The following is a 26,526-nucleotide window of genomic DNA, read 5'->3' as shown; positions in this document are numbered from 1 at the left end:
TTTCATTACTTCACTGTTTTTTGTGTGAATAAACAAACAAACAAACAAACAAACAAAATGTACTTTGTATTCTGTACATAATGTATTTTGTACAGGGGGGGCACGGTGGTGTAACAGTTATCACTGTTGCCTCACAGCAAGAAGGTTCTGGGTTTGAGCCCAGCGGCTGACGGGGGCCTTTCTGTGTGGAGTTTGCATGTTCTCCCCGTGTCTGCGTGGGTTTCCTCTGGGTGCTCCGGTTTCCCCCACAGTCCAAAGACATGCAGGTTAGGATAATTGGTGGCTCTAAATTGACCGTAGGTGTGAGTGTGAATGGCTGTGTGTCTCTGTGTGTCGCCCTGCGATGACCTGGTGACTTGTCCAGGGTGTACCCCGCCTCTCAGCCATAGTCAGCTGGGATAGGATCCAGCCCGCCCGCAACCCTGCACAGGATAAGTGGCTACAGGTAATGGATGGATGGATGGATGGATTTTGTCCATCATATGCTATGAGTATATTTGAGGCACGGTGCTATTGTGTTCAGTGGAGGTAGGTGGATGGGGACCGACTAGTGGCCTAGTGGTAGCGTGTCCGCCTCTCGATCAGGAGATCGTGAGTTCTATTCACGGTCGGGTCATACCAAAGACCATAAAAATGGTACCTACTACCATCTGGCAAGACATGCTGCAATACAGATGTGCATGGGGAGTTAAACTCTCGTGGTTACCAGAGGACTAGCCCCCCACTGTAACCCTAGCTATGTAATAGGCGAGAGGCCGAGGGCTATGGAAATGGAGATCGGCGCCGCCTGATGCGCCACCATCAGAGTTGGGCCTGGTTAGTACTTGAGTAGGAGACTGCCCAGGAATACCAGGTACTGTAAGGTGCGGGAAGGACTTTAAGCTTTTAAAGCTTTAAGGTGGATGGGGAAATTTGTATTTTTATTGCTGAAATACACCACTGCAGTGTGTCAGGAGATTAAAAAGATTAAAATAACGCAAAAACTATTTATTTAAACATAGCTTGTGTAAACGTGACCCACAGATTGTGAGTGTCTCTCATGGTTCTCCTGCTCAGTGCAGTGTCCAAGCAATAACAGGAGTTAATGCTGTTGTTTTATTGTATTTGCTGATGTTTTTGGTGTATTAACACGTCTAAAAAAATAAGTCGGAGGTATGAAATTGTTGGGGGAAGAAAAACAACAACAACAAAAAACACAAAGAATTGTGTTCGGCTCCTCGGGAATCGATTCACCTTGCCTGCTCGAATCGATTCACTCTGGATCGCTCGGGACTGTCTGACTCCCACAATCCTTTGCGCCCCTCAGATAGTTGCCAGTCATTGTGTGTGTGCGGCGGCGCTGGCGGGCCTGGTGTCTGAGGCGCTTCACAACCTCTTTATTAGATAAATTAAAGGTTTTTACGGTGTTTCAGAGCCATTATGAAAGAAACGGCGAAGAAACGCGAGAAGGTGAAGGAGAGCAAAGCGGAGAAGCAGAAGGAGAGCCAGCAGCAGCAGGGCCCCGACACTCAGGATGTGGAGATGCCGGAGGAGGAGAGCTCTGTGGCGGCCAAGCCGGCTAAAGAGCAGGACTCCATCACTCTGGAAGGTTTAATCACAACTATTCTCTCTTAAACACATCATCATCATCATCCTCCCTCAGTCCAGAGCGGAGAAAATCACTCTCACCTCAGCGAGGTTCATAAACAGTACATTAGCTTAGCTTAGCTTAGCTTAGCCTGACTAGCTTAGTAGTTTAGAATGTATGTTTAGCCGAGCTGTTTATGCTAGCGGAGAAAAACAATCACCTCAGTTATAGTATTTATTTATTTATTTATTTATTTATAAGTAGAGCGGCGGCTACAATTATCGACACTTTAACGATCTTTTGGCCGTTGCAAAAGTAGAAAAGACTTTCAACACAAAGTGCCTGAATAATTACTCAGACTAACACTGGGGCAAATGAGCTGATGACTGAGCCTATCAGATCACGTGACACCGGTCCACAATTATCGACACCCAGATGAATGATTGATAAAAAAAAAAATAAAATCGGTATGTGATATTAAGTTAATAAAAGTTTTTTTTATTTGTTTTCCATAGACTTATATTTAGTACAAAACATATTTTACATAAATATAAGGATGTCGGTGTTTACGGAAATGAGGAAGTAATTCTAATGTTTGTAAACAAATGAACTGATAGAAAGTGGAACAAAAAGATTTTCTAAGGATTTTCGTAGATCGCATTTTGTTAATCGTTCGTTGTTTTGTATTAATTTCTAGTTTTGTTGTTTACCAATAAATATCAACAGGTGATTGACCTTGTAACCGCATGGAAATCCAGGTCAAAGGTCGCATGTCATTCTTCGAACCAAAATAGACCCTTCGCATGTTTGTAAACAAACCGACCGTTGCCAGGATGCGCGCGCAGCCTGGACCCAGAAACAATGGCGCTGCCCATAGACCGGCATTATGAGCTGTCAGATTATGCCAAACAATTGTCGTTACAAGATCGAGAATGCTACATAAATAAGTTAACTCTAACAAGTGGACATCGCCTACCGGATCCGTATTTAATTAAAGAGTGGACGGACGATGTTAGTAAGTTCCCTGGTATACAATGGCCAGATATATACTCGTACCTTATTGACAAGACTTCAGTGTACACCCACGAAAAACTTCGTGCCTACAAGTCTTTACACGCATATGAATGTGTTATGTGCGGGCATGGACAGAACGTGTTTTACACTGAAATTGTTTTAATCAAATTATGCCAGTGATGTGATGGCAATGTGGCTTTAGCTACAACAGCAAATACCAACACTAAACAGCAATTTGCAGGAGGTGATGGCATGAAAGGAATGATAGTGTAAAGAGTGCAGCTAAGAGAAATCAGAGCTGCGTAAAAAGCGAGAGGCAGAGAGCAGAAATGAAACTGAACGGGGCGGGAGCTAGGTTAGAGCAGTCAACGTAAGTTGGCATTTAGAGTGAGGGCACACAATTTTACCTTTCCATCCTTGCTTTAAAATTGTGATTTTTGGCAGACACAAATAATGATGGCACAAAATCTGGACTGCTTGAGTCAAGCGAGACCTCTCCTACAAACAAAACTGCATGCAAAGCTAAGTTAACATGCTAACAATATTCATTACATTGTGTAACTATGACCAGCTAATCAGACAAACGTTACCAAAGTATTTTGCTACATCAATAAACGAAGACTAGAAAGAATAAATAAAGAAAGATTTAATAAATAGCCTGATCTTACCTGTGATGAAGTGGGCGCTGCAAACCCGCGCATTTTTGATGGCGCTTTCATCCCAGTCTACACGTTTGATGGCTTGTAGCCATAGACGTCGGCGATTTTTTTGGAATGGGTGAGATCCTGCTGGAATTCTGAACATTTTAACCCCATCACTGCTACGATTCTGACACCCGACAACACAACAACTAGGCATTTCTGAGTCTTTTTTGGGTCCAGGCTGCGTGCGCAATTTCCGCTTACGTATGAATGACGTTTACTGCGAAGGGGTCTATATAAAATGTCTACTGATATTACAATATGTGGTAGATATTTACAACAAACTGCAAAAAAATATTTTCTGAATGGAATAGAATAATCTGAATATTTCAAGTATGTAATTTTTTTTATATGCGAGGAATTTAATCCTGGTCTAATTCTATTTATTGTAATCAGATTCTAAATACTCTATAAACATTCCATTCTGTTATGAATCAAAAATTATTATAAATCACAGCACTTTTATTTAAAAAAAAAAAAGTACTTCAACAATGTGACACAGAGATCGATCCATAACAGTCGTAAATGTCCCTTAATCCCACAGGGTGTCGATAATGGTGGACACCGGTGAAAATGATCACTATTATTGACACCTCACGTGACTTCTCAAACGTGCGTTTAGATACAAAATGGCGACTGTTAAATGAAAGAGTAAGAAACAAAGTAGGTTTTGACAAGGAGATCATGAAATATCAGTGAATTTGATCAGTAAAAACATGTCCATGATCTTTCCACCATGATTACCTGCGATGATAACGTCCAGGTTTTCCGAAAAATTACTGATCGTTCTAAAAAAAAAGTTCCGTCTCTGGTAACGAGCTGGGTCATCAGACGACAAGATCGGGGGGGTCTTCCGGTTGATTGATTAACCAGTAATAACTGTTGTAACTGAAACTGACCTTTGTAAAAAAAAAAAAAATGTATTGGTAAATCTGGAAAGGTGTCGATGATTGTAGCCTCCGCTCTACGTGTATTTTGCTTTGTGTCGTTTTATTTTGAAAAGTAGTCTCACTGAATGCAGGCACCATCTTGGTGATGTCACGTCATAATGAGCATGTATAAATTAATCATTAAGAGCTGGACGGTTTGACATGAATGAATATCACATCGTGATACCTGATCCTGCGATACAGCAGGTCACGTGACGGCTGTATTTTATTGTGTATATTCACTTATAATGGCCATCATAAATAGTCTTGCTGTTTATATCAAAGTGAAATGAAAAAAAATCACCCAAGTATTCACCTGGTTAAATTATTTTTAAATTCTGTTCTAATTTGTGGCCAAGCGCATCACCTCCCCCCCTTCCTCTCTCTCAATCCTGTTGCTGATTTTTAAAAGTACTTCATTTAAAAAAAATAAATTGAGTCTCATTCTGCTTGGGATTTGACAGCAGGCTTACTCAAGTCTTGGGTAAATTCTGAAGGATCTGTGGGGTTCGATTTAGCTCGATATGTGTACATTCGCTTGCTCACACTCACTCTCTCTCTCTCTGTGTCTCCTGTCTGTAGATATTAAGGAGCACGTGAAGCAGATCGAGAAGGCTGTGTCCGGTAAGGAGCCACGCTTCGTCCTGAGAGCGCTGCGTGCTCTTCCCTCCACCAGCCGCCGGCTCAACCCCAACGTCCTCCACAAAGCCATCTCTGGCTTTTACACCTCCAACGCTGCAGGGAAGGAGTTCCTGCTGAGCTTCCTCGAGGAGGTGACTGACTCTCTCTCTCGCGCTCTCTCTCTCTCTCTCTCTCTCTCTCTCTCTCTCTCTCTCTCTCTCACACACACACACACACACTGTAGACATTGGATTAAAACTGAAACCGAGGCTCTGATGCAGTATTCCCAAGTGTTCAGTGATGGTCAGTGTTTGTTGCTCTGAGATGAACACTGTGTTGGTCTGTGCAGAGGATTAAACATCGTGTGTGTGTTTGAGTGTTAAATCTGAGTGTTTATCTCCAGCCCATGGACACAGAGGGAGATGTTCAGTTCAGGCCTCGTACCGGTAAAGCAGCAGCTGCTCCTCTCATCCCTGAAGTGGAGGCGTATCTCCAACTGCTGCTGCTCGTCTACCTCATCAACAACAAACGCTACACTGAGGTACGCTGTCTGTCTGTCTGTCTGTCTGTCTGTCTGTCTGTGTGTGTGTGTTGTACCTGCAGACCTTTTAGTAATAGTAATTGGTGTGCCAGTAACTTTATCTATTGTTTTTTAAAGGAATACTCCGGAGTGAAATGCTTTCTAGGTCTATTTTTGCATTATTGGGAGTGCATACGTTGAGTTGCTACCACAATCACGTCAATTGGATGTGTTTTGAGACAGTTGGTTTTTTGCGATTTCAACCGGAAAGGGCCAACACGGCAGTGCAAGGGGCGTGTCTTTTTGCCGATACAAAACGCTAGTTTTAAAACCATTGCAAAGCTCAAAACATGACAGTTGTGTGGAAGTGAGTAGAGGATTCCTACAAACAAAACGAAGTGTCCCTGGCTCTGCAAGTGCACGGACAGAGTGTGTAGAAGAGTAAATATAAAGCCAGTACCTTACCTGAAGTACCGTAAAATACCAAATAATAGCCGAGTTCCAATTAACCGCCGAGTTCCCTTTAACGGCCGGGTGTACGCGTGTGTTGTGACAAATAAAGGCCGGTTCCGAATACCCGCCGGGGTCTAAAAAAAAAAAAAAAAGCGTCCGGCACTTTTCTGGTTTTCTGGTGTTTAAACGATTTTGCATTGCATAGTTTTCTACCGAAACAATATGAATGAATGAATGAAATTATTTCTATAATACTGTTTACAACATTTTGTTACGTGATAATAAACATGCCATTTCAATGTTATAATCTTGGTCTACCGTAATATTTCTTGAGGAATGCAACTCCGTAACTTTTGACAGATGTCTTAGCCACCCCTTTGGGTACACCCAACGAAAGCCAGCGTGTGTGGTGACATTGAGGACTGCGGGTTTCCAAGGTTGGACTGCTGCTTCTGTTAAACGACCTAAATTGCCGAATGCATGCGTCAAAGCACACACTGAGTTTTATTAAAGACCTTATACCATTTCACTTGCCCTTACCCATTCGGATCTGGAAGACGCTTTACAAAAAAGGTGAGAGCGTTCTAACATGCATTTCAGTCTGCTCGCGGCCAATCTAATCCAAGGGGCCTTTTCAACAAGTAATCTGTCGTGCAAGTTGGGCAGAAGCACGCGTCAGGCAGGCAACATGTAGGCCTACAAGTCAGTAACCTATTCAACTAACTTTCATCCGAACTTTAAGTTTTCTACGGGGTCGAGCCACCGTACCAACTCACTCGGGGAATAGGCTCATATCGGCCAAATAGGGAGACGTCTTGGAGAGAAACGTGAGAATGCAAGATGACAGTATGTAGCCACTGCAGGTCACTTATTTTTCAGCATAAGAAAAAACCCTTTGGTTTGACACTTCGCACCCTAATTATGTTGCTTCAACGTCGCGCCCTCCATGCAATTTCAGATTGACAGACATCGCGAAGCGCAAAGGGTGGAGGCTGCATGGGTGAGGGTGATAGCAAGTGACCATAACTTTGCAGAGTAATTAAATCACAGTGCTGCGCACAGACAATGGTGTGGTTTCTTGATTATTTTGTAAAGCATGCGCTTAACTAGTCATTAACAGGAAAAGGTGTGTGATTTATCCTTTATCCACCCCGACTGTGCCATGCGAAGATGCATTCTGCGTCTTCAAAATTCCCCGAAGTCGGCACCGTGCTATCTGTAATCTAACTCTAAACAAACTGTAAGTTATACTGGTTAAAAGTAGGCCTATCTGAGAATGATTTTTTTCCCCGTTTTGAGGTAGATTTTGGGGAAGGTGTTTGTGAAGAAGGAATTAATCGCCTGTTCCAAATAGCCGCCTAGTCTCTAATACGCGCCGGGTCTCTTACGCGATTGAGACAAATAATCGCCCGGGCTATTATTTGATATTTTACGGTAGTTGTTCTCCAGATGCCATCTTCAGGGGAAAGTCTGTAAAAGTTGAGTGCTGAGTGCAGAGCCCATCCCGCTGGAAATGCACAACATGCCACAATTTACTCTTCTACACACTCTGTCCGTGCGCTTGCAGAGCCAGGGACACTTCGTTTTGTTTGTAGGAATCCTCTACTCACTTCCACACAACTGTCATGTTGTTTTGAGCTTTGCAATGGTTTTAAAACTAGCGTTTTGTATCAGCAAAAAGACACGCCCCTCGCACTGCCGTGTTAGCGCTTTCCGGTTGAAATCGCAAAAAACCAACCGTCTCAAAACACATCCGATTGACGCGATTGTGGTAGGAACTCAACGTATGCACTCCCAATAATGCGAAAATAGACCTAGAAAGCATTTCACTCCGGATTATTCCTTTAAGTTCTCTCTCTCTCTCTCTGTGTGTTTCAGGCTCAGAAGGTGTCTGATGACCTCTTGCAGAAGATCGGCTCTCAGAACCGCAGGGCCTTGGACCTGGTGGCAGCAAAGTGTTATTATTATCACTGCCGAGTGTATGAGTTCCTCAACCAGATGGACACAGTGCGCAGGTTAAAAAAACAAAAAACCCACACATTTTCAAATCCTTTATACACTACATCATAAGCTACAAGAAGGAAATGAAATAAAGTGCAGTGAAAGTGCCACAGACCTGAGTCCATCAGGAGCAGGCAGGAGTAACGGGTCTCACACAGCTCAACACGTCACACAGCGTGATCTCAGTGTTTACACTCCGTTAAAACAAAACACACCGACTTGTGCAGTTTGATTTAGAAGCATGTGGAATATTTCCACACTAACACTTAAAGTACATGTCGCTGCTGACTACTCACCGTCCCCCCAGCTTACTGCTTTATAGTTCAAAAGATTCTTTATTGTCAATTCACTATATATCCAGGACATATAGGAGAATCGAAATGCCGTTTCTCTCTCACCTTACTTGTAAAAAACAGATAAAGATTACACACAAAAAAATAAAAAAAAAACCAGTATATATAAATATTTATAAATATAGATAAGTACACTCTAAAATCAAACAATGTACAAAATAGCAGTAGTGCAATACAGTACAATAACGGAGGAGGTGCTAGAAGAGCAGCTTATGAGGTGAATATGAACAGTAGTGCAAATGAGCAATAGCAGCAGTAATGCTAATGTTTATGGTGTGATGTGCAAACGGATGAGGTAGTTTTCTTGTGTGAATGAATGCGTTACAGTCCAGGGGGAGGGGGTGGGTAGTGGACAGAGTTCAGCATCCTGTCAGCCTGGTGGATGAAGATGTTCAGCAGTGTTGTGGCGCAGGCCCGGAGGCTCCGGTACCTTTTCCCTGAGGGCAGGAGGCTGAAGAGTGAGTGTGAAGAGTGAGAGGTGTCACCAGCGATGCTTATGCTTACGGGCAGCACAGCGGTGTAGTGGTTAGCACGGTCGCCTCACAGCAGGAAGGTTCCAGGTTCGAACCCAGCGGCTGGCGAGGGCCTTTCTGTGCGGAGTTTGCATGTTCTCCCGGCAGGAGAATGTCTTCCGGCAGGAGGCATTGCAGCCTCCGTACCACGCAGTGATGCAGCCAGTGAGGACACTCTCAATGGTGCCCCTGTAGAATGAGCACATGCTGGGGGGTGGGACTTGTGCACTCCTCAGTTTGTGGAGGAAGTAGAGGCGAGTTTGAGCCTTCTTGGCCAGCAATGTGGTGTTGTTGGACCAGGAGAGGTCCTCAGCGATGTGCACCCCTAAGAATTTGGTGCTGCTCACCCTCTCCACTGCAGCACCATCGATGGTCAGACGGGGATGCTGTGAGTGACCTCTCCTGAAGTCGACTACAATCTCTTTGGTCTTCTCCACATTCAGGAAGAGATTGTTGTCTTTACTCCACTGGACCAGTTGGCTCACCTCATTCCTGTAGTTGGCTTCATCATTGTTAGTGATGAGGCCCACCACAGTCATGTCATCTGCAAACTTGATGATGTGGTTGGTGCTGTAGATTGGTACACAGTCAGCAGGGTGAAGAGCAGTGGGCTGGGCACACGCCCTTGTGGGGCCCCTGTGCTCAGCATGATGGTCCTGGAGGTGTTACTGCTGACCCGAACGTTCTGTGGCCTCCCTGTAAGAAAGTCCAGCACCCAGTTACAAAGAGAGGTGTTGAGTAGAGCCTCCTATTTTCCGTTTCAAAAAACATTAAATTCCGTTTCGGAGAATGGCTAATTCCGTTTCAGACAATTAGTTTGTTATATGCTCAAATGACAACTAAATTGGCATTTTTAGATTTTCAACATATAAAATTTACACACAGCTGAGTGTTGTGGATTATAGCCTTAGTAAAGTATAACACGTCAAATAGAAATGTATTATTATTATTATTATTATTATTATTATTATCCTCCTTCACATTATAATGAAATCAGAGAGAAATTGATTCGTTGGTTCGTTTGCTGCTCAGTTTGGTTTCACACTGCATGGATTTAAAAACGAGGAAAAAGGAGGGGGGAAATTAAATAAATAAATAATAAACCCATTGCCCGAGGGATGTGTACGACTGAAAGCATACTTGTAAATTCATTTGTTTGTCTGAAATACGCAGACAGAGAAAAAGGTTTAAAAAAAAAAAAACCAGCACCCTTCGCAGGTGCACGGACAAATCACAAAACTCACCCGAGCATGGAGAACACAGACCTGGCGCTTAGTAAGTGATTAGGTAATTATATAAATAACTAGTTTCAAACATCATTCATTTCCTTTTTTGTTCAGTGGTCCAAATATCCAGGACACATGGCATTTCTGTAGCATGACCGCTCAGTTTGGCTTACATCCACCAAACCAAAACGCACAGCATGCTCGAGTCGCTTCCTGCACGCGAGTCGATTCAGAGTCGAATCAATTCGTCACTGCGAGCAAATGCGAGGTTGTTCAGAAGATGAGACCAATGCAATCGTGTCATGTTCTCACCTGGACAATCAGTCACACCAAAGGACTAATTGATGGATTTTAATTCCGAAAAAAGTTTTGAAAAGGTCAGAATGTGTAGATTCCGTTTCTGACCCCAATTTCCGCGATTTTGGTCCCTTTTCCGCGATCGCTGAAAATCGGAGGCGCTAGTTGAGTCCCAAATGTCCGAGTTTTTGTATTAACTGCTGGGGAATGATTGTGTTGAATGCCAAATTGGAATCCAAGAACGGCATTCACACACAGGTGTTCTTTGAGTCCAGGTGAGTGAGGGCTGGGTGGAGAGCAGCGGAGATAGCGTCCTCTATGGACCTGTTTGACCTATATGCAAACTGGAACGGGTCATGAGAGGGAGGGAGGATGGACTTGTTCTGCATGACCAGTCGCTCAAAGCACTTCATGATGATGGAAGTCAGAGCTACGGGCCGATAGTCGTTATAGCTGGATGGGAGGGGCTTCTTTGGCGCTGGTATTATGGTTGTAGCTTTGAAACACGTGGGGACAACGGCTTGGTTCAGGGAGATGTTAAAGATGTCAGCGAGGACATCCCTGAGCTCCATGGCACAGTCCTTCAGAACACGACCAGGTATGTTGTCTGGTCCAGCTGCCTTACGTGGGTTGATCCTGGGGAGGGTCCTCTCCACGCTGGCTGGATCCAGACATACGGCCTGTTCATCTGGGGGAGGAGTGGTCTTCTGTGCTGGTGTGTTTTGTGTTTCAAAGCATCCAAAGAAGTCATTTAGGCAGTTTAGCAATGTGATGTCACTCTTACAGGTCTATGGTGGGGGTTTGTAGTTTGTGAGGGTTTGAATGCCATGCCAGAGAGACTGTGCATCTCTGGTGTTGCTGAAGTGTCCAGATATTTTATTGCTGTACTGACATTTTGCCTCCCTGATGCCGCGGGACAGGTTGGCTCTGGTTGCTGTTAGTCCTGCGGTGTCACCGGCCCTAAAGGCTGCGTCTTGAGCCCGCAGGAGCCTGTGAACCTCTCCTGTCAGCCAAGGCTTCTGGTTAGCACGAACAGTGATGGTTTTGCAGTGAGTGACATCAGTGCATTTAGTGATGTATGCTGTGACGACCTCTGTGTATTCCTGTAAGTCTTTGTGGTCGTTGTAAGTGGCTGCTTCTTTGAAAATGTCCCAGTGTGTAGTGCTAAAACAGTCTTTCAGAGCATTGGAGGCCCCTTCTGGCCACACATACCTGCTTTTGTGTTGGTCTGATGGCTCTCACTCTGGGTCTGTATGCTGGTCTTAGCATGATGGTGATGTGATCAGAGAGGCCCAGGTGGGGGAGGGGGAGGCCTTGTAAGCTCCTTTGTGAGTTGTGTACACCAAGTCCAGTAAGTTGTCACCTCTTGTTGGAAAGTCCACATGTTGATGTAATTTGGGCAGTAAAACCTTTAAAGCTGCGTGATTTGAAGTCACCTGCTGTGATGAGGAATCCGTCTGGGTGCACTGTCTGTTGTTCACTGATGACCTGGTAGAGTTCACTGAGTGCCTTGCTCCTAACAGTGTTAGCGGTGGGAGGGATGTAAACAGCAACGAGCAGAATCGATGTAAACTCCCTCGGTAGGTAGAAGGGTTGGCACCTGATGATAAACTCCGCCAGCAGAGAACAGTGTTTGTGCACAACAGTAGCATTCTGGCACCAAGCATCGCTGATGTAAATACGCCCTCCCCTGCCGCTAGTCTTGCCTCCTTCCATAAAGGCTCGGTCAGCGCGGTAGCATGTTAGCCCAGCTAGCTCGATAGCAGAGTCCGGGATGATGACGTTCATCCAGGATGTTATTCATCCAGGATTCTGTAAAGATGAGTTCTGTGTGATCTATTTTGTTGTCTAGTGAGCGTACATTGGCCAGAATGAAGGATGGTATCGCGGGTCTGTGTGGGCTAGTGGCTAGCCTAGCCCAGATACCGCTGCGCTTGCCACGCTTCTGTTTCCTCTCACACCGCTTCCGGCACCTCCTCTCTGGGTGAGACACAGCAGGCAAGCCCAGTGATGTAGTCCGGCGGAGAAGACCCAGGCCTCAAAGTTCCTCAATGTCTTTCTGGTCCAAGACGAGATGTTTGGTCATATTTCCTATAGCTAGAAGGCAGTGGCGACAATATCTTGTGACCGACATTGTCAGTGCACTACTTGCACATGTACGTAGACATAAAGCACACAGACATGCACTAGAACATGCACTTTTAGACACTAAATGTGGAGAGAGGGGGGCCGCTGCGTCTGTACGCGCTGCCATCTTGGAATACATGTTCCGTAGTTCTGTGGTGTCTGATGGTGATCTGATCAAAGCCGATAACTCTGGGAGACTAGTGATAAAACTCTGTGCAGTAGTTGACATGAATGTATGTTTGACACAGTAGTGTGGCGAGGTGCACATACTTGTATTATTATCCTCCACCACGAGGTGCACAGGGGGATATAGGAATGGAGTCTGTCTGTTTCAATCCAGACAAGTTTTCTCAGAAACTCCGTAAGCTACATCAATGAAACTTTGCATGCTCATATACTGAAAAAAGCTGGGTGGTGTTCAATGAAGGTGTTGTAGCACTTACAGCATCATCAGTCAGTATTAAAGCAATGGGCTGATAAGGTTTTGATTTGATTTATTAGCTTTGCCATAGCAAGATCTATATACAGTGGGGTAAAAAAGTATTTAGTCAGCCACCAATTGTGCAAGTTCTCCCACTTAAAAAGATGAGAGAGGCCTGTAATTTTCATCATAGGTACACTTCAACTATGAGAGACAGAATGGGGGGAAAGAATCCAGGAAATCACATTGTAGGATTTTTAATGAATTAATTGGTAAATTCCTCGGTAAAATAAGTATTTGGTCACCTACAAACAAGCAAGATTTCTGGCTCTCACAGACCTGTAACTTCTTCTTTAAGAGGCTCCTCTGTCCTCCACTCGTTACCTGTATTAATGGCACCTGTTTGAACTCGTTATCAGTATAAAAGACACCTGTCCACAACCTCAAACAGTCACACTCCAAACTCCACTATGGCCAAGACCAAAGAGCTGTCAAAGGACACCAGAAACAAAATTGTAGACCTGCACCAGGCTGGGAAGACTGAATCTGCAATAGGTAAGCAGCTTGGTGTGAAGAAATCAACTGTGGGAGCAATTATTAGAAAATGGAAGACATACAAGACCACTGATAATCTCCCTCGATCTGGGGCTCCACGCAAGATCTCACCCCGTGGGGTCAAAATGATCACAAGAACGGTGAGCAAAAATCCCAGAACCACACGGGGGGACCTAGTGAATGACCTGCAGAGAGCTGGGACCAAAGTAACAAAGGCTACCATCAGTAACACACTACACCGCCAGGGACTCAAATCCTGCAGTGCCAGACGTGTCCCCCTGCTTAAGCCAGTACATGTCCAGGCCCATCTGAAGTTTGCTAGAGAGCATTTGGATGATCCAGAAGAGGATTGGGAGAATGTCATATGGTCAGATGAAACCAAAATAGAGCTTTTTGGTAAAAACTCAACTTGTCGTGTTTGGAGGAGAAAGAATGCTGAGTTGCATCCAAAGAACACCATACCTACTGTGAAGCATGGGGGTGGAAACATCATGCTTTGGGGCTGTTTTTCTGCAAAGGGACCAGGACGACTGATCCGTGTAAAGGAAAGAATGAATGGGGCCATGTATCGTGAGATTTTGAGTGAAAACCTCCTTCCATCAGCAAGGGCATTGAAGATGAAACGTGGCTGGGTCTTTCAGCATGACAATGATCCCAAACACACCGCCCGGGCAACGAAGGAGTGGCTTCGTAAGAAGCATTTCAAGGTCCTGGAGTGGCCTAGCCAGTCTCCAGATCTCAACCCCATAGAAAATCTTTGGAGGGAGTTGAAAGTCCGTGTTGCCCAGCGACAGCCCCAAAACATCACTGCTCTAGAGGAGATCTGCATGGAGGAATGGGCCAAAATACCAGCAACAGTGTGTGAAAACCTTGTGAAGACTTACAGAAAACGTTTGACCTCTGTCATTGCCAACAAAGGGTATATAACAAAGTATTGAGATGAACTTTTTTTATTGACCAAATACTTATTTTCCACCATAATTTGCAAATAAATTCTTTAAAAATCAGGCAATGTGATTTTCTGGATTTTTTTCCTCATTCTGTCTCTCATAGTTGAAGTGTACCTATGATGAAAATTACAGGCCTCTCTCATCTTTTTAAGTGGGAGAACTTGCACAATTGGTGACTGACTAAATACTTTTTTGCCCCACTGTATATACATACATTATGGCTGGGAAACCACTGCAGCTTGCGCCAATTACAGTGGCCCCATTGTACCGAACCTGCATGCCTTTGGACTGGGGGGGAAACCGGAGCACCCGGAGAAAACCCACACAGTCACGGGGAGAACATGCAAACTCCGCACAGAAAGGCCCCTGTCAGCCACAAGGTTTGAACCCAGAACCTTCTTGTTGTGAGGCAACAGTGATAACCACTACACCACCGTGCCGCCTTAAGGCGTAAGTGTTAAGGGGTCTTCGTAAAATGCTTGTGGTGGGGGATGGTGATGACCATGTCTTCTTGTTGCTAATACATCAGTGTTTGTTGCTCATCACAGGGTTATGTATCACTCAATGATGAGGGGTGTTTAATATCGATTAACGTGATTTATAATAGGAGTGTGAATATGATAATACAGTGGTGCTTGAAAGTTTGTGAACCCTTTAGAATTTTCTATATTTCTGCATAAATATGACCTAAAACATCATCAGATTTTCACACAAGTCCTAAAAGTAGATAAAGAGAACCCAGTTAAACAAATGAGACAAAAATATTATACTTGGTCATTTATTTATTGAGGAAAATGATCCAATATTATTACATATCTGTGAGTGGCAAAAGTATGTGACCCTTTGCTTTCAGTATCTGGTGTGACCCCCTTGTGCAGCAATAACTGCAACTAAACGTTTCCGGTAACTGTTGATCAGTCCTGCACACCGGCTTGGAGGAATTTTAGCCCGTTCCTCCGTACAGAACAGCTTCAACTCTGGGATGTTGGTGGGTTTCCTCACATGAACTGCTCGCTTCAGGTCCTTCCACAAGATTTCCATTGGATTAAGGTCAGGACTTTGACTTGGCCATTCCAAAACATTCACTTTATTCTTCTTTAACCATTCTTTGGTAGAACGACTTGTGTGCTTAGGGTCATTGTCTTGCTGCATGACCCACCTTCTCTTGAGATTCAGTTCATGGACAGATGTCCTTACATTTTCCTTTAGAATTCGCTGGTATAATTCAGAATTCATTGTTCCATCAATGATGGCAAGCCGTCCTGGCCCAGATGCAGCAAAACAGGCCCAAACCATGATACTACCACCACCATGTTTCACAGATGGCATAAGGTTCTTATGCTGGAATGCAGTGTTTTCCTTTCTCCAAACATAATGCTTCTCATTTAAACAAAAAAGTTCTATTTTGATCTAATCCGTCCACAAAACATTTTTCCAGTAGCCTTCTGGCTTGTCCACGTGATCTTTAGCAAACTGCAGACGAGCAGCAATGTTCTTTTTGGAGAGCAGTGGCTTTCTCCTTGCAACCCTGCCATGCACACCATTGTTGTTCAGTGTTCTCCTGATGGTGGACTCATGAACATTAACATTAGCCAATGTGAGAGAGGCCTTCAGTTGCTTAGAAGTGACTCTGGGGTCCTTTGTGACCTCGCCGACTATTACACGCCTTGCTCTTGGAGTGATCTTTGTTGGTCGACCACTCCTGGGGAGGGTAACAATGGTTGTAGCAGCCCTTGGATCCCAAAGAGAGTCTTGACAGATGCTTAAGGTTTCTTTTATTTTAGTTCGTAATAGTATCAACTTTAATCCATTTCGTCTTAGCCTTATAGCACCGTGAAAACTGTATCAAGACATACAATAAACATCTTGGCATCTAGTTTCCACGAGTACAAACTTCTCATTATGTGAAAGCAACAATCATATACACAACCACGTTTCATACATACATAGATATGACCTTACAAACCATGACTAAATAAACAAATATGATATGTCTAACTGAGACATGGCTGAACGACGATATTAACAACATAAGTTTGGATGGATATTCTCTAGTTCGCTATGATAGGGACACAACACAGACAGCAAAGCACATCGGAGGCGGATTGTGTATGTTCATAAACTCCAGCTGGGCAACAAACATCACGGTACGTGACACTAAATGTACTGCCCATTATGAACTAATGACTGTTTCATTTAGACCGCATTATCTGCCCCGAGAATTTGGCCAGATAACAGTCATCCTGGTGTATGTGCCTGGTCCAGATTTCAATCTTGCGGCAGACAGCATAGCCGCCAGTTATAACAAAGCGCTGCGCCACTCAGGTGACGACCCTGTTTTCCTCTTAGGGGACTTTAATAAATGTGATGTCTCCCCACACTTGCCTAATTTGGAACAATATGTCACATGTACGACAAGACTGAACAAAACCCTCGATAAATGTTATGGGAATGTGGAAGGTGCCTACGCTTCCCGGTCCCGCCCCCCTCTGGGGCTGTCAGATCACAACGTCATTCACCTTCTTCCAAAGTACCGTCAGTCACTAAAGAGGATCAAACCCATTGTAATTCATTGTCAGGCCTGGACAGAGAGCTCGGTAGACACACTGAGGGGTTGTTTTGAGGCAACAGAATGGGAACTATTTTTTAATGACTGTGAGAACAATAATGAACTTTTAATTGACACTATAACCAGCTATATTAATTTTTTGTGTGGACTCACTAGTTGGAACAAAAGAAATCAAAATCTATTCCAATAATAAACCATGGGTCAGTAAAGAACTGAAACACCATTTAAATCTGAAGAAAATAGCCTTCATGGAGGGTAACCTAGAAAAAACAAAAGAACTGACCAAGGAAGTCAGACGGCTAATAAAAAAGGCCCAATTGGATTACAAGGATAAGCTTGAAGGAAAACTGAGGACTGGTAATGCTAGAGATGCATGGAGAGGGTTGAACAAAATGATGGGTAGGGAGAAAAAACACATCTGCTAGTGCGACGAGGACCCTGTCCAGCTAGCAAACAATCTAAACAGATTCTACTCTAGATTCGATATACATGATTTTCAAAAAGAGTGTGCTGCTGTCTGCACTTAGCCCGGCTAACGCGACTTCAAAGCTCTCCGAGCATTTGGTCTGGCCAAGCTATTAAGCCAAACCGTTTCCCAGAGCCCGTGGTTGACCCGCCTCCCTGAAATGCCTCCGTTTGCTACTGGTCGAAGCCAGAAAAGGCTGTGACGAAGCTTAAACCAATCACATCACTCTTTCCTCTGACGTATGTGATGCGACGGGGCTAACTGGTAGATTAAACTCTTACCAAAGCCGGTCGGGAGCAAGGCGAAAACGTCCTTCCTTTCAATAAATACCTCCAGGGCTGCTCTTTGCTCCGTTTTCAATGAGAACTTGCTCCATGTTTGTAATGTTTCTAGTGAATGAAGCGCTTCCAGCATAGATTCTGTAAACAATCTATGGCTTCCGGTCGCAGTTCTACTACGTCACTGCCTTGAACACGCCTCTACCCAGGGCCGTTGGAGATGCTCAAAGTTGATTGGTTCCCGATTTTTCGGGAGCTTGGAAATGCTGTAGATAGCCTGCCTGGCCAGACTAAGCTCGGAACAGGCCCTCGTGTTGCGTCACGCTTAGGATGGGCGGGCCCAGGCTAGTCTGCACTGGTCTGACCTCTGACCCAATGATTATTCAAGAACACACAGTAACTTCCAGACTCCAGAGGCTTAACCCTCACAAAGCCCCAGGCCCAGATGGACTCAAGGGGAGGGTGTTAAAGGAATGTGCGGCCCAACTAGGTCCAACTATCACCAAAGTATTCCAGCTGTTCCTGGACTGCAACTTCTGTCCTCAAGCTTGGAAGACAGCGACTATCATCCCTGTATTTAAAACTCCCCATGCCAAAACAAATAACGACTTCAGACCCATTGCTCTCACACCCATCCTCAGCAAATGCATGGAGCGTCTAATTCACAATGATCTGACCCGCCAGGTAGTAGGATCACTGGACCCTATGCAATTTGCCTATCGTACCAACAGAGGGGTGGAGGACGCCACACTCACCCTCCTACACAACATACATAGTCACCTGGATAAACCAAAAACTCATGCCCGCATTCTCTTCATGGATTTCTCCTCAGCTTTTAATACTGTGCAGCCACACCTCCTCTTACAGCGCCTTTGTGACCTGAAAGTCAGTAGTGGCCTAGTCCTTCTCATCAGGGACTTTCTGAGAAACCGGCTCCAGCGTGTGTGTATTAACAACTGCCTCTCTGACTCTCTAGTCCTCAACACCGGTGTTCCTCAAGGATGTGTATTATCACCCCTGCTCTTCTCCATATACACAAACGAGATACAATGCAACAGTGATGACCTCTCCCTCATCAAGTATGCAGATGACATGGCCCTAATTGCTTGCCTGCGGGACACAGACAGCTCCCCCTACCTGCAGTACATCAACACCCTGGCTGCATGGTTTGATAGCAGCTTCCTGGATCTTAACGTCACCAAGACCAAGGAGATGTGGCTGGGAAGCAGCAAGAAGGGAGGCAACAAAGATTCTGGGCACACCTTCAGGCCAATCAGCATGAAGGGTCAGGAGGTGGAGCAGGTCACTCAATTCAAATACCTTGGAACAATAATAGACAGTCAGTTACAATTTCAAGAACATGTGGACTATACATTCAAAAAAGGGAGACAGCGCCTGGCTCTTCTGAGGAAACTCAGGAACCTGAACACCAGTCAGCGGACAATGACCATGGTCTACAAATCACTGACAGAGAGTGTGCTGACATTTAACATCGTGTCATGGTATGGGCACTTCTCTGTCAAACAAAAAAACACACTGGCACAGATCGTCAACCAGGCTGGAAAAATTATTGGACACAAACAATTGCAACTTTCACACCTATACACACAGGCTCTAACAAAAAACGCATTTCAAGTCTACCAGGACCCCACTCACCCTCTACACTGTGCTTTCCAGATGCTGCCATCAGGACGGAGACTTAAAGTCCCAATGACTAGGAAGAATGGTTACAAGCGGTCATTTATTCCATCAGCTGTGACCATTCTCAACAAAGAACTGCCTAAGCGATAGTGGCACATTATAGTTAGTTAGGTTGTGCATCTTAAAAGTTTTTAGTATTAGTATGGTGTTTCTACATCTTTTAATATCTTTTAACTTTTTAATATTTAACTGAGTGAAATGGACAGAGTAACTGTTCCTTAAGAACACTTTTTCTTCCCCATTTATTTATTTATTTATTTATTGAGTATTATGCTGACTGTGATGTGTGTTTGTCTCTGTGTGTCTGTCACTACTAAAGAGGAATTTCCATTTCATGCAAGTTTAATGGACAATAAAGAAGTCTAAGTCTAAACATACCTCGCTGTGCTCACCAAGGAATGCAAAGAAAAATGTATAATATGATAATCTGTCGTTAAAACAGACATCAAAATGAGATTTTCTTGTGTAAATAAAATACAAAAAACTTGGAGATAAAACTCATGCGGCTTAGGCCCAAACAAAGCAGCTTCCAATCACTCCCACCTGCAGGCTACCTTTACAAACATCTCCCCCTTGTGCAAACTACGGGGTCACCCACAGGACAAAATTCAATACTATGAGCACACACAATATTCAATCACAAATTCACACACAAATCGGATCAAAGCACGCACAAAAATAGAAATATTTGTGAATAAGTTAGAAAATAAATTAGACATATTTGTTGTTTTTCCCAGGCAAAATGACAAAACGCATACAAGAACAATAGTGGTCCTTTACAATGGTCGTGAATTTCCTCCATTTGTACACAATCTGTCTGACTGTGGATTGGTGGAGTCCAAACTCTTTAGAGATGGTTTTGGAACCTTTTCCAGCCTGATGAGCATCAAAAACGCTTTTTCTGAGGTCCTCAGAAATCTCCTTTGTTTGTGCCATGTTACACTTCCATAAACATGTATTGTGAAGATCAGACTTTGATAGATCCCTGTTCTTTAAATAAAACAGGGTGCCCACTCACACCTGATTGTCATCCCATTGATTGAAAACACCTGACTCTAATTTCACCTTCAAATTAACTGCTAATCCTAGAGGTTCACATACTTTTGCCACTCACAGACATGTAATATTGGATCATTTTCCTCAATAAATAAATGACCAAGTATAATATTTTTGTCTCATTTGTTTAACTGGGTTCTCTTTATCTACTTTTAGGACTTGTGTGAAAATCTGATGATGTTTTAGGTCATATTTATGCAGAAATATAGAAAATTCTAAAGGGTTCACAAACTTTCAAGCACCACTGTATTATCAAATAAATTGATTTATTTGGGTAATATTCTCTGTTTATTAAATCTGAAACAGTCTTGCTGGGTCATGATTATTCACTTTTTTTTCTGATTTATCCACTTTTCATTATAATACGCGAAATGTATTTAAATGCCAGCAGCCAGATGTTTGCTGCTGGTTCTAAAACTTGTTTATGGAATTATTTGGAGTGTAATCTGATGATTATTTCTCCAGCTTTCTGCACACGCGCTTGAGGACGGCGACGTTACGCCACGACTCGGACGGTCAGGCCACGCTGCTGAACCTGCTGCTGAGGAACTACCTGCACTACAACCTGTACGACCAGGCCGAGAAACTCGTCTCCAAATCCATCTTTCCTGAACTCGCCAACAACAACGAGTGGGCTCGCTACCTCTACTACACCGGTAATTCAGTCCTGTCTCTCCGCTACACCGCTAATCCCATCCTGTGGGAAGTGTCTTTATGCCAGGGGTATGCTGATGGTGTGTGTTTTTCAGGACGGATCAAGGCCATCCAGCTGGAGTACTCTGAAGCCCGGAGAACTCTGACTAACGCACTGCGTAAAGCACCACAGCACACTGCTGTCGGCTTCAAACAGACCGTGAGTCTCTCTTCATCTCCGCGTCATCAGCTTTTCAGTAGAGACTCACCTATACACCACTGTACACACTCAGGCCAAAAGTATGTGCATCACGCCCATATGGCATGTGGTTTCTCCCTGAGTTGTATAGAACGTCTCCGCACGCTGTAGCGTTACAGTTTCCTTCACTGGAACTCCGAGTCCAAACTTGTTCCAGCATGTTGATGCTCCTGTACACAAAGCACAGGAGCTCCGTGGTGTGTGAAGGTTGGAGTGAAGAACTCGAGTGTCCTGTACAGAGCCCTGACTGAACTCAACCCCACTGAACACCTTTGGGGATGAACTGGAGCCTCAACGTCCCAACATCAGGGTCTGATCTCACTAATGAGCACAAATCCACACAGCCACGCCCAGAAATCTAGTGTTGCACATACTTTTGGCGGTGTAGCGCGTTTATTTGCACTTCTCGGGATAATTCTTTCTGTCTGTCTCTCAGGTCCATAAGTTGTTGATAGTGGTGGAGTTGTTGCTTGGAGAGATTCCTGACAGACTGCAGTTCCGCCAGCCGTCTCTCAAACGCTCTCTCATGCCCTACTTCCTCCTCACTCAGGGTAAATCAATCTCTCTCTCTCTCTCTCTCTCTCTCTCTCTCTCTGTGTTTTCAGTTTCTAATTGCATAATGAAGTACATAAATATACTATAAAGGCATTAATATAACCCCCGTGATGGCCAGGTGCTTTGAAAGAACCGTATATGACATTTTTAATAAGAACACTCTAGAAAGCTACTTATCTAACAGTCAGTTTGCTTATTGCTCAGGCGGCAGCTGCATCAATGCTCTTTTGAAAATGCAACATAATTATCTCGCTGCTCTAGATAAGAAAGAAACACAGGCAGTGAGACTCTTTACTATGGATTTCTCTAAAGCATTTGATAGTGTTAAAGGAACAGTCCACCGTACTTCCATAATGAAATATGCTCTTACCTGAATTGAGACGAGCTGCTCCGTACCTCTCCGAGCTTTGCGCGACCTCCCAGTCAGTCAGACGCAGTCAGACGCGCTGTCACTCCTGTTAGCAATGTAGCTAGGCTCAGTATGGCCAACGGTATTTTTTGGGGCTGTAGTTAGATGCGACCAAACTCTTCCGCGTTTTTCCTGTTTACATAGGTTTATATGAGCAGTGATATGAAACAAGTTCAGTTACACAAATTGAAACGTAGCGATTTTCTATGCTATGGAAAGTGTGCACTATAATGACAGGCGTACTAACACCTTCTGCGCGCTTCGGCAGCGCATCGATACGGAGCTCCATTATGGAAATACGGTGGACTGTTCCTTTAAGCACAGCATGCTCGCAGATAAGTTACAGGGCAGCCCTCTTAACCTGTTCATGGTTAACTGGTATTTAAGTTTTTTAGAAGATAGAAAACAAAGGGTAGTGTGCAATGAAATCGTGTGTGTTTGGAAAATGGCGAACAGAGGAACAACACAGGGCGGTGTTAGTGTTAGTGGCCCTTATTTGTTTGATTTGTTTTTGAATGATCTTGAATTAGTTGGACAGCATTTTTCACTAAGTATGTGGATGATTCTACCATTCTATTTACCGTTTCTAGAGATTTGCCCGATCGATCTTCGGACGCGCTTAAGCAATTCATGGACTGGACAGTAGGAAATGGCATGAACTGTAATACACAGAAATGTAAAGAGCTGATTATGTGTAAGAGGGGTGATGACAACGTGTGTCTTGTGATGATATATAACATAAGGCAACGCGATAGTAAAACTATATTAGGGGTAACGTTGTAGGCTACCTGCAAATTTAGTTTGCACATTAAGACTGAGCTCTATGAAGCCAGTAAGTGTCTATTTATGATTAGAAGCCTTCGTAAGGAAGGATACTCGCAATTGGAAATAGATCACCTTTTTAATTCCATTGTTCTTTCTAAATTACTTTACAGTTTAATGGTACCACCGACTGTTTAATAAGTTTAATGTTACAGATCATCCACTATTCAGCTTGCTGCCTAAGGTAAAGGAATCTTCTGCGCACCTCAGGAACAGATCCAGCGTTGTGCCTAGAATAAGCACAGAGTGTTTTAGGAATAGTTTTTTTTTTTTTTTAAATAGATTAATTTTTAAGTACAAGTTGATGTAGGTTTTTAGATCAGGTTTGCATTTAGGCATTTCTGTCATTTATATTATTACATTTGATATGTATTTTTTTATCTAGTGAATAAAGACATAAAATATATGTATTGTTTTAGTTTATTTATTTATTTATTTATTACAGGGCTTTCCCCAAAGCATCAATATGTGGCGCTCTGCGACGTCAGCACTGCGCTGTCACTTGCACAAAAAAAATAAATAAATACCATAAATTGAACAATGCAGAGTACTTTCCGCACCTAAATGCCTCCTCTGAAAATAAGTGATAACTATGGAAATGGGAAGATATTGTAATATATACAGTAGGTCTAGACTATTCTGGGACTCGACCCAGAAGTGAAAGTGAAGGGTTTCACTGCGTGCACTGACCGCCATTCGCAGCCATGCATAAAACCATGTTCTTGGTGCTGGTCACTAGATGGCGCCGTTGCATGACTTGACCTCAATTCTGTTCCTGGCATCCTGGAATTGGAAAGTGAAGGTGTGTGTTCCAGTGTTTTGATTTTAAATCTAATTTTTTACACCTTGCTTATTTGACAAGGTATAAAGGTGAATCCTGTGCCTAAATCAGCCCTAGATGCCACCAGAATGCACCATCTGAAGTCTCTAATTCCCCTCCCGAACCCCCCGGCAGCTGGCCCTTACAGGCTGGGCTCCACATCTGAGATTTTTTTCTGGGAAAAGCCCAGTGTTTTATAAAAAGAATGTTGAAGTTTGTTTGTGTTTACAGCGGTGAGGACTGGGAACTTGGCGAAGTTTAATCAGGTCCTGGATCAGTTTGGAGAGAAGTTTCAGGCTGACGGCACGTACACACTCATCATCCGCCTGAGACACAACGTGATTAAAACTGGTGAGAGAGCGCAGACCTGCACTTCATCCTCTAATACATCATCATCATCATCTCTCTGTCATTATTGAACACAATTCAAAGTACAGTCTGAAATATAAAATAAAAGTGATGTACGTATATAAAATGGATATGTATGTAGTGTGTGTTTAATTATAAACTTAAAATAATTCCACCTATAGGATTGTGTGATATTTTCAAAAATAACAGTTATAACAATGACTATAAGCTGTAATAGAAAAGACTGAAATGGTGTGTGTGTGTGTGTGTAGGTGTGAGGATGATCAGCTTGTCGTATTCGCGGATCTCTCTGACTGATATTGCTCAGAAACTGCAGCTGGACAGTCCTGAGGACGCAGAGTTCATTGTGGCAAAGGTCACACACACACACACACACACACACACACGCATGAGCTACACGTGTACATTGACTGTTTCGTCCAGGTTGTGTTGAGTGTTGTGTCCGTGTCTGCGCAGGCGATCCGTGACGGTGTGATCGAGGCGAGTATAAACCATGAGAAGGGTTACGTCCAGTCTAAAGAGACAATGGACATCTACGGCACTCGGGAGCCTCAGCTCGCCTTCCACCAGCGAATCTCCTTCTGCCTGGACATCCACAACATGTCCGTCAAGGTAGGAGAGCGAGCGACCGCGTGACCTGGGTACGCTGTAGATCACATTCACTTCACTCACTCAGGGTGTGTTTACGTCCCACAGGCCATGAGATTCCCACCCAAGGCCTACAACAAGGACCTGGAGTCTGCAGAGGTACGGGAGGAACACACTCACTTGTTATCCCTTTCTGTGGACAAGCTGTTACTATGGAAACGATAACGTATTAGAACGTGTGTGTTGTTTATAAATAAACCTGTGACTATAGAAAATGAATCCACGCCTTCGGACCAGTTCAGTGGAGGGTCACTTATAACGACAGGATGGATCGCTTTCAACACCAAACACATCTCAGAGTACACACATCATTCTTTAAACATGCTTAAAGTGTGTGTGTGTGTGTGTGTGTGTTTACAGGAACGCAGGGAGCGGGAGCAGCAGGATCTGGAGTTTGCTAAAGAAATGGCTGAGGATGATGATGACAGCTTCCCATAAATTTAAAACTGAGACCTGTTGGTTTTTGGGGTTTTTTTTTTTTTTTCCTTCGTTATCTTTTTTTTTTTTTTTAAGTCTATTTGCATTCTTTTTGCTGTGTAGTAAGAGCTCGGTCCTGTAGCATACCGCTGTTCAGCCTGGATTAAAAAAAAAAAAAAAGTCTGATACACATCCACAGTATTTATGATTAAATCAGACACTTATTCAGTGTGAGCTCTAACCACCTGAATCTCTCTCTCTCTCGCACACACGGTTAATATTTGTATTTTTGGCCCAGTCATGAGTTGGTTTATTAGTGAGCTTTAATCAGTAGTCAGTTTATCACAGCAGCAGCGAGACTGAAACAGAATGTGGCGTTAACTGTACGCAACACAGACGTCTGGTAGAGATGATGAAATGGTAATGATCGGTCGAGTAAATAATGTGTGTCTCTGATTTTAAAACCTAAAGAGCCGTTTCAGTGCAGCCCGAGTGTGGATTCGATGGAAAAATCACCCAGAACAGAAACCTAGCTCAAGATCTTACATCGTTATATAAACAGCCTCGCTAGCACCTTCATCATAACGATGATTTAACATCAGCGTGAAATATCCATAGCACCGTTTACCTAATTAAATATCCACAAGCTAATCATATTTATTAATTTATTGTTGGTATTATTTTTCCAGAGCTGTTAGTGCACTTCATTTAGACCAAACTTAAATACTCGATTTGTTCAGGATTATTTCATAATAAAGAAAAAAATTTATGTTCTATAAACGATTCTAAAATCAATGACCTTGTACCCATTCGTTAGTGAGTAGATGGTGAATGAATCCCTGAATTGTTGTATGATAAACAGTGAGTCATCTGCACTTCTAATATTTACTACTAACTAATGTTTCATAAAGTTACCCAATATTAACTATTAATCCAGACCCCGTGGTGTAAAGAGTTCACCATGAAACCTTGTCTAAAAATGATAAAAGTGCCATTTAATTTTGTAATCTCTAATAAATCCCTGTATTTGTTCTGGTCTCGGTTAATAATCAGGCAGACCTGGAGTTAACAGATTAGACGTCCTGCTCACTGACCGCCAACATTCCTGAACACGTTAAATAAATCACACTTCTACCCCAGTTCACCCTGATAACGTGCTGAATTCCCATCCCGGTGTTCTGTGCAACACGGATCACTTTTCTGCGGAATGAAACGGACTTTCACGTGCTGGTGCGAGTGATGATGCACTGTATAAATAAAGTTTTCTATGAAAAGCA

The 26,526-nt window shown here is 43.5% G+C and overlaps 1 protein-coding gene across 1 annotated transcript; it reads left to right on the top strand.

Annotated features, from left to right (window-relative positions):
* The first annotated feature begins 1,289 nt into the window (after positions 1-1,289).
* Positions 1,290-26,526, top strand: psmd3 (proteasome 26S subunit, non-ATPase 3). The gene is made up of 12 exons (XM_060942316.1): positions 1,290-1,588; positions 4,794-4,984; positions 5,236-5,373; positions 7,684-7,820; positions 20,783-20,973; positions 21,067-21,170; positions 21,646-21,760; positions 24,047-24,166; positions 24,436-24,539; positions 24,641-24,796; positions 24,881-24,931; positions 25,193-26,526. Exons 1-12 carry the CDS (start codon positions 1,420-1,422, stop codon positions 25,268-25,270), a joined length of 1,554 nt encoding a protein of 517 aa, XP_060798299.1. The 5' UTR covers positions 1,290-1,419; the 3' UTR covers positions 25,271-26,526.

Source organism: Neoarius graeffei, chromosome 16 (genome assembly GCF_027579695.1).
Source record: "Neoarius graeffei isolate fNeoGra1 chromosome 16, fNeoGra1.pri, whole genome shotgun sequence".
Taxonomy (NCBI): Eukaryota; Metazoa; Chordata; class Actinopteri; order Siluriformes; family Ariidae; genus Neoarius; species Neoarius graeffei.
This window is presented reverse-complemented; position numbering and strand designations above follow the sequence as displayed.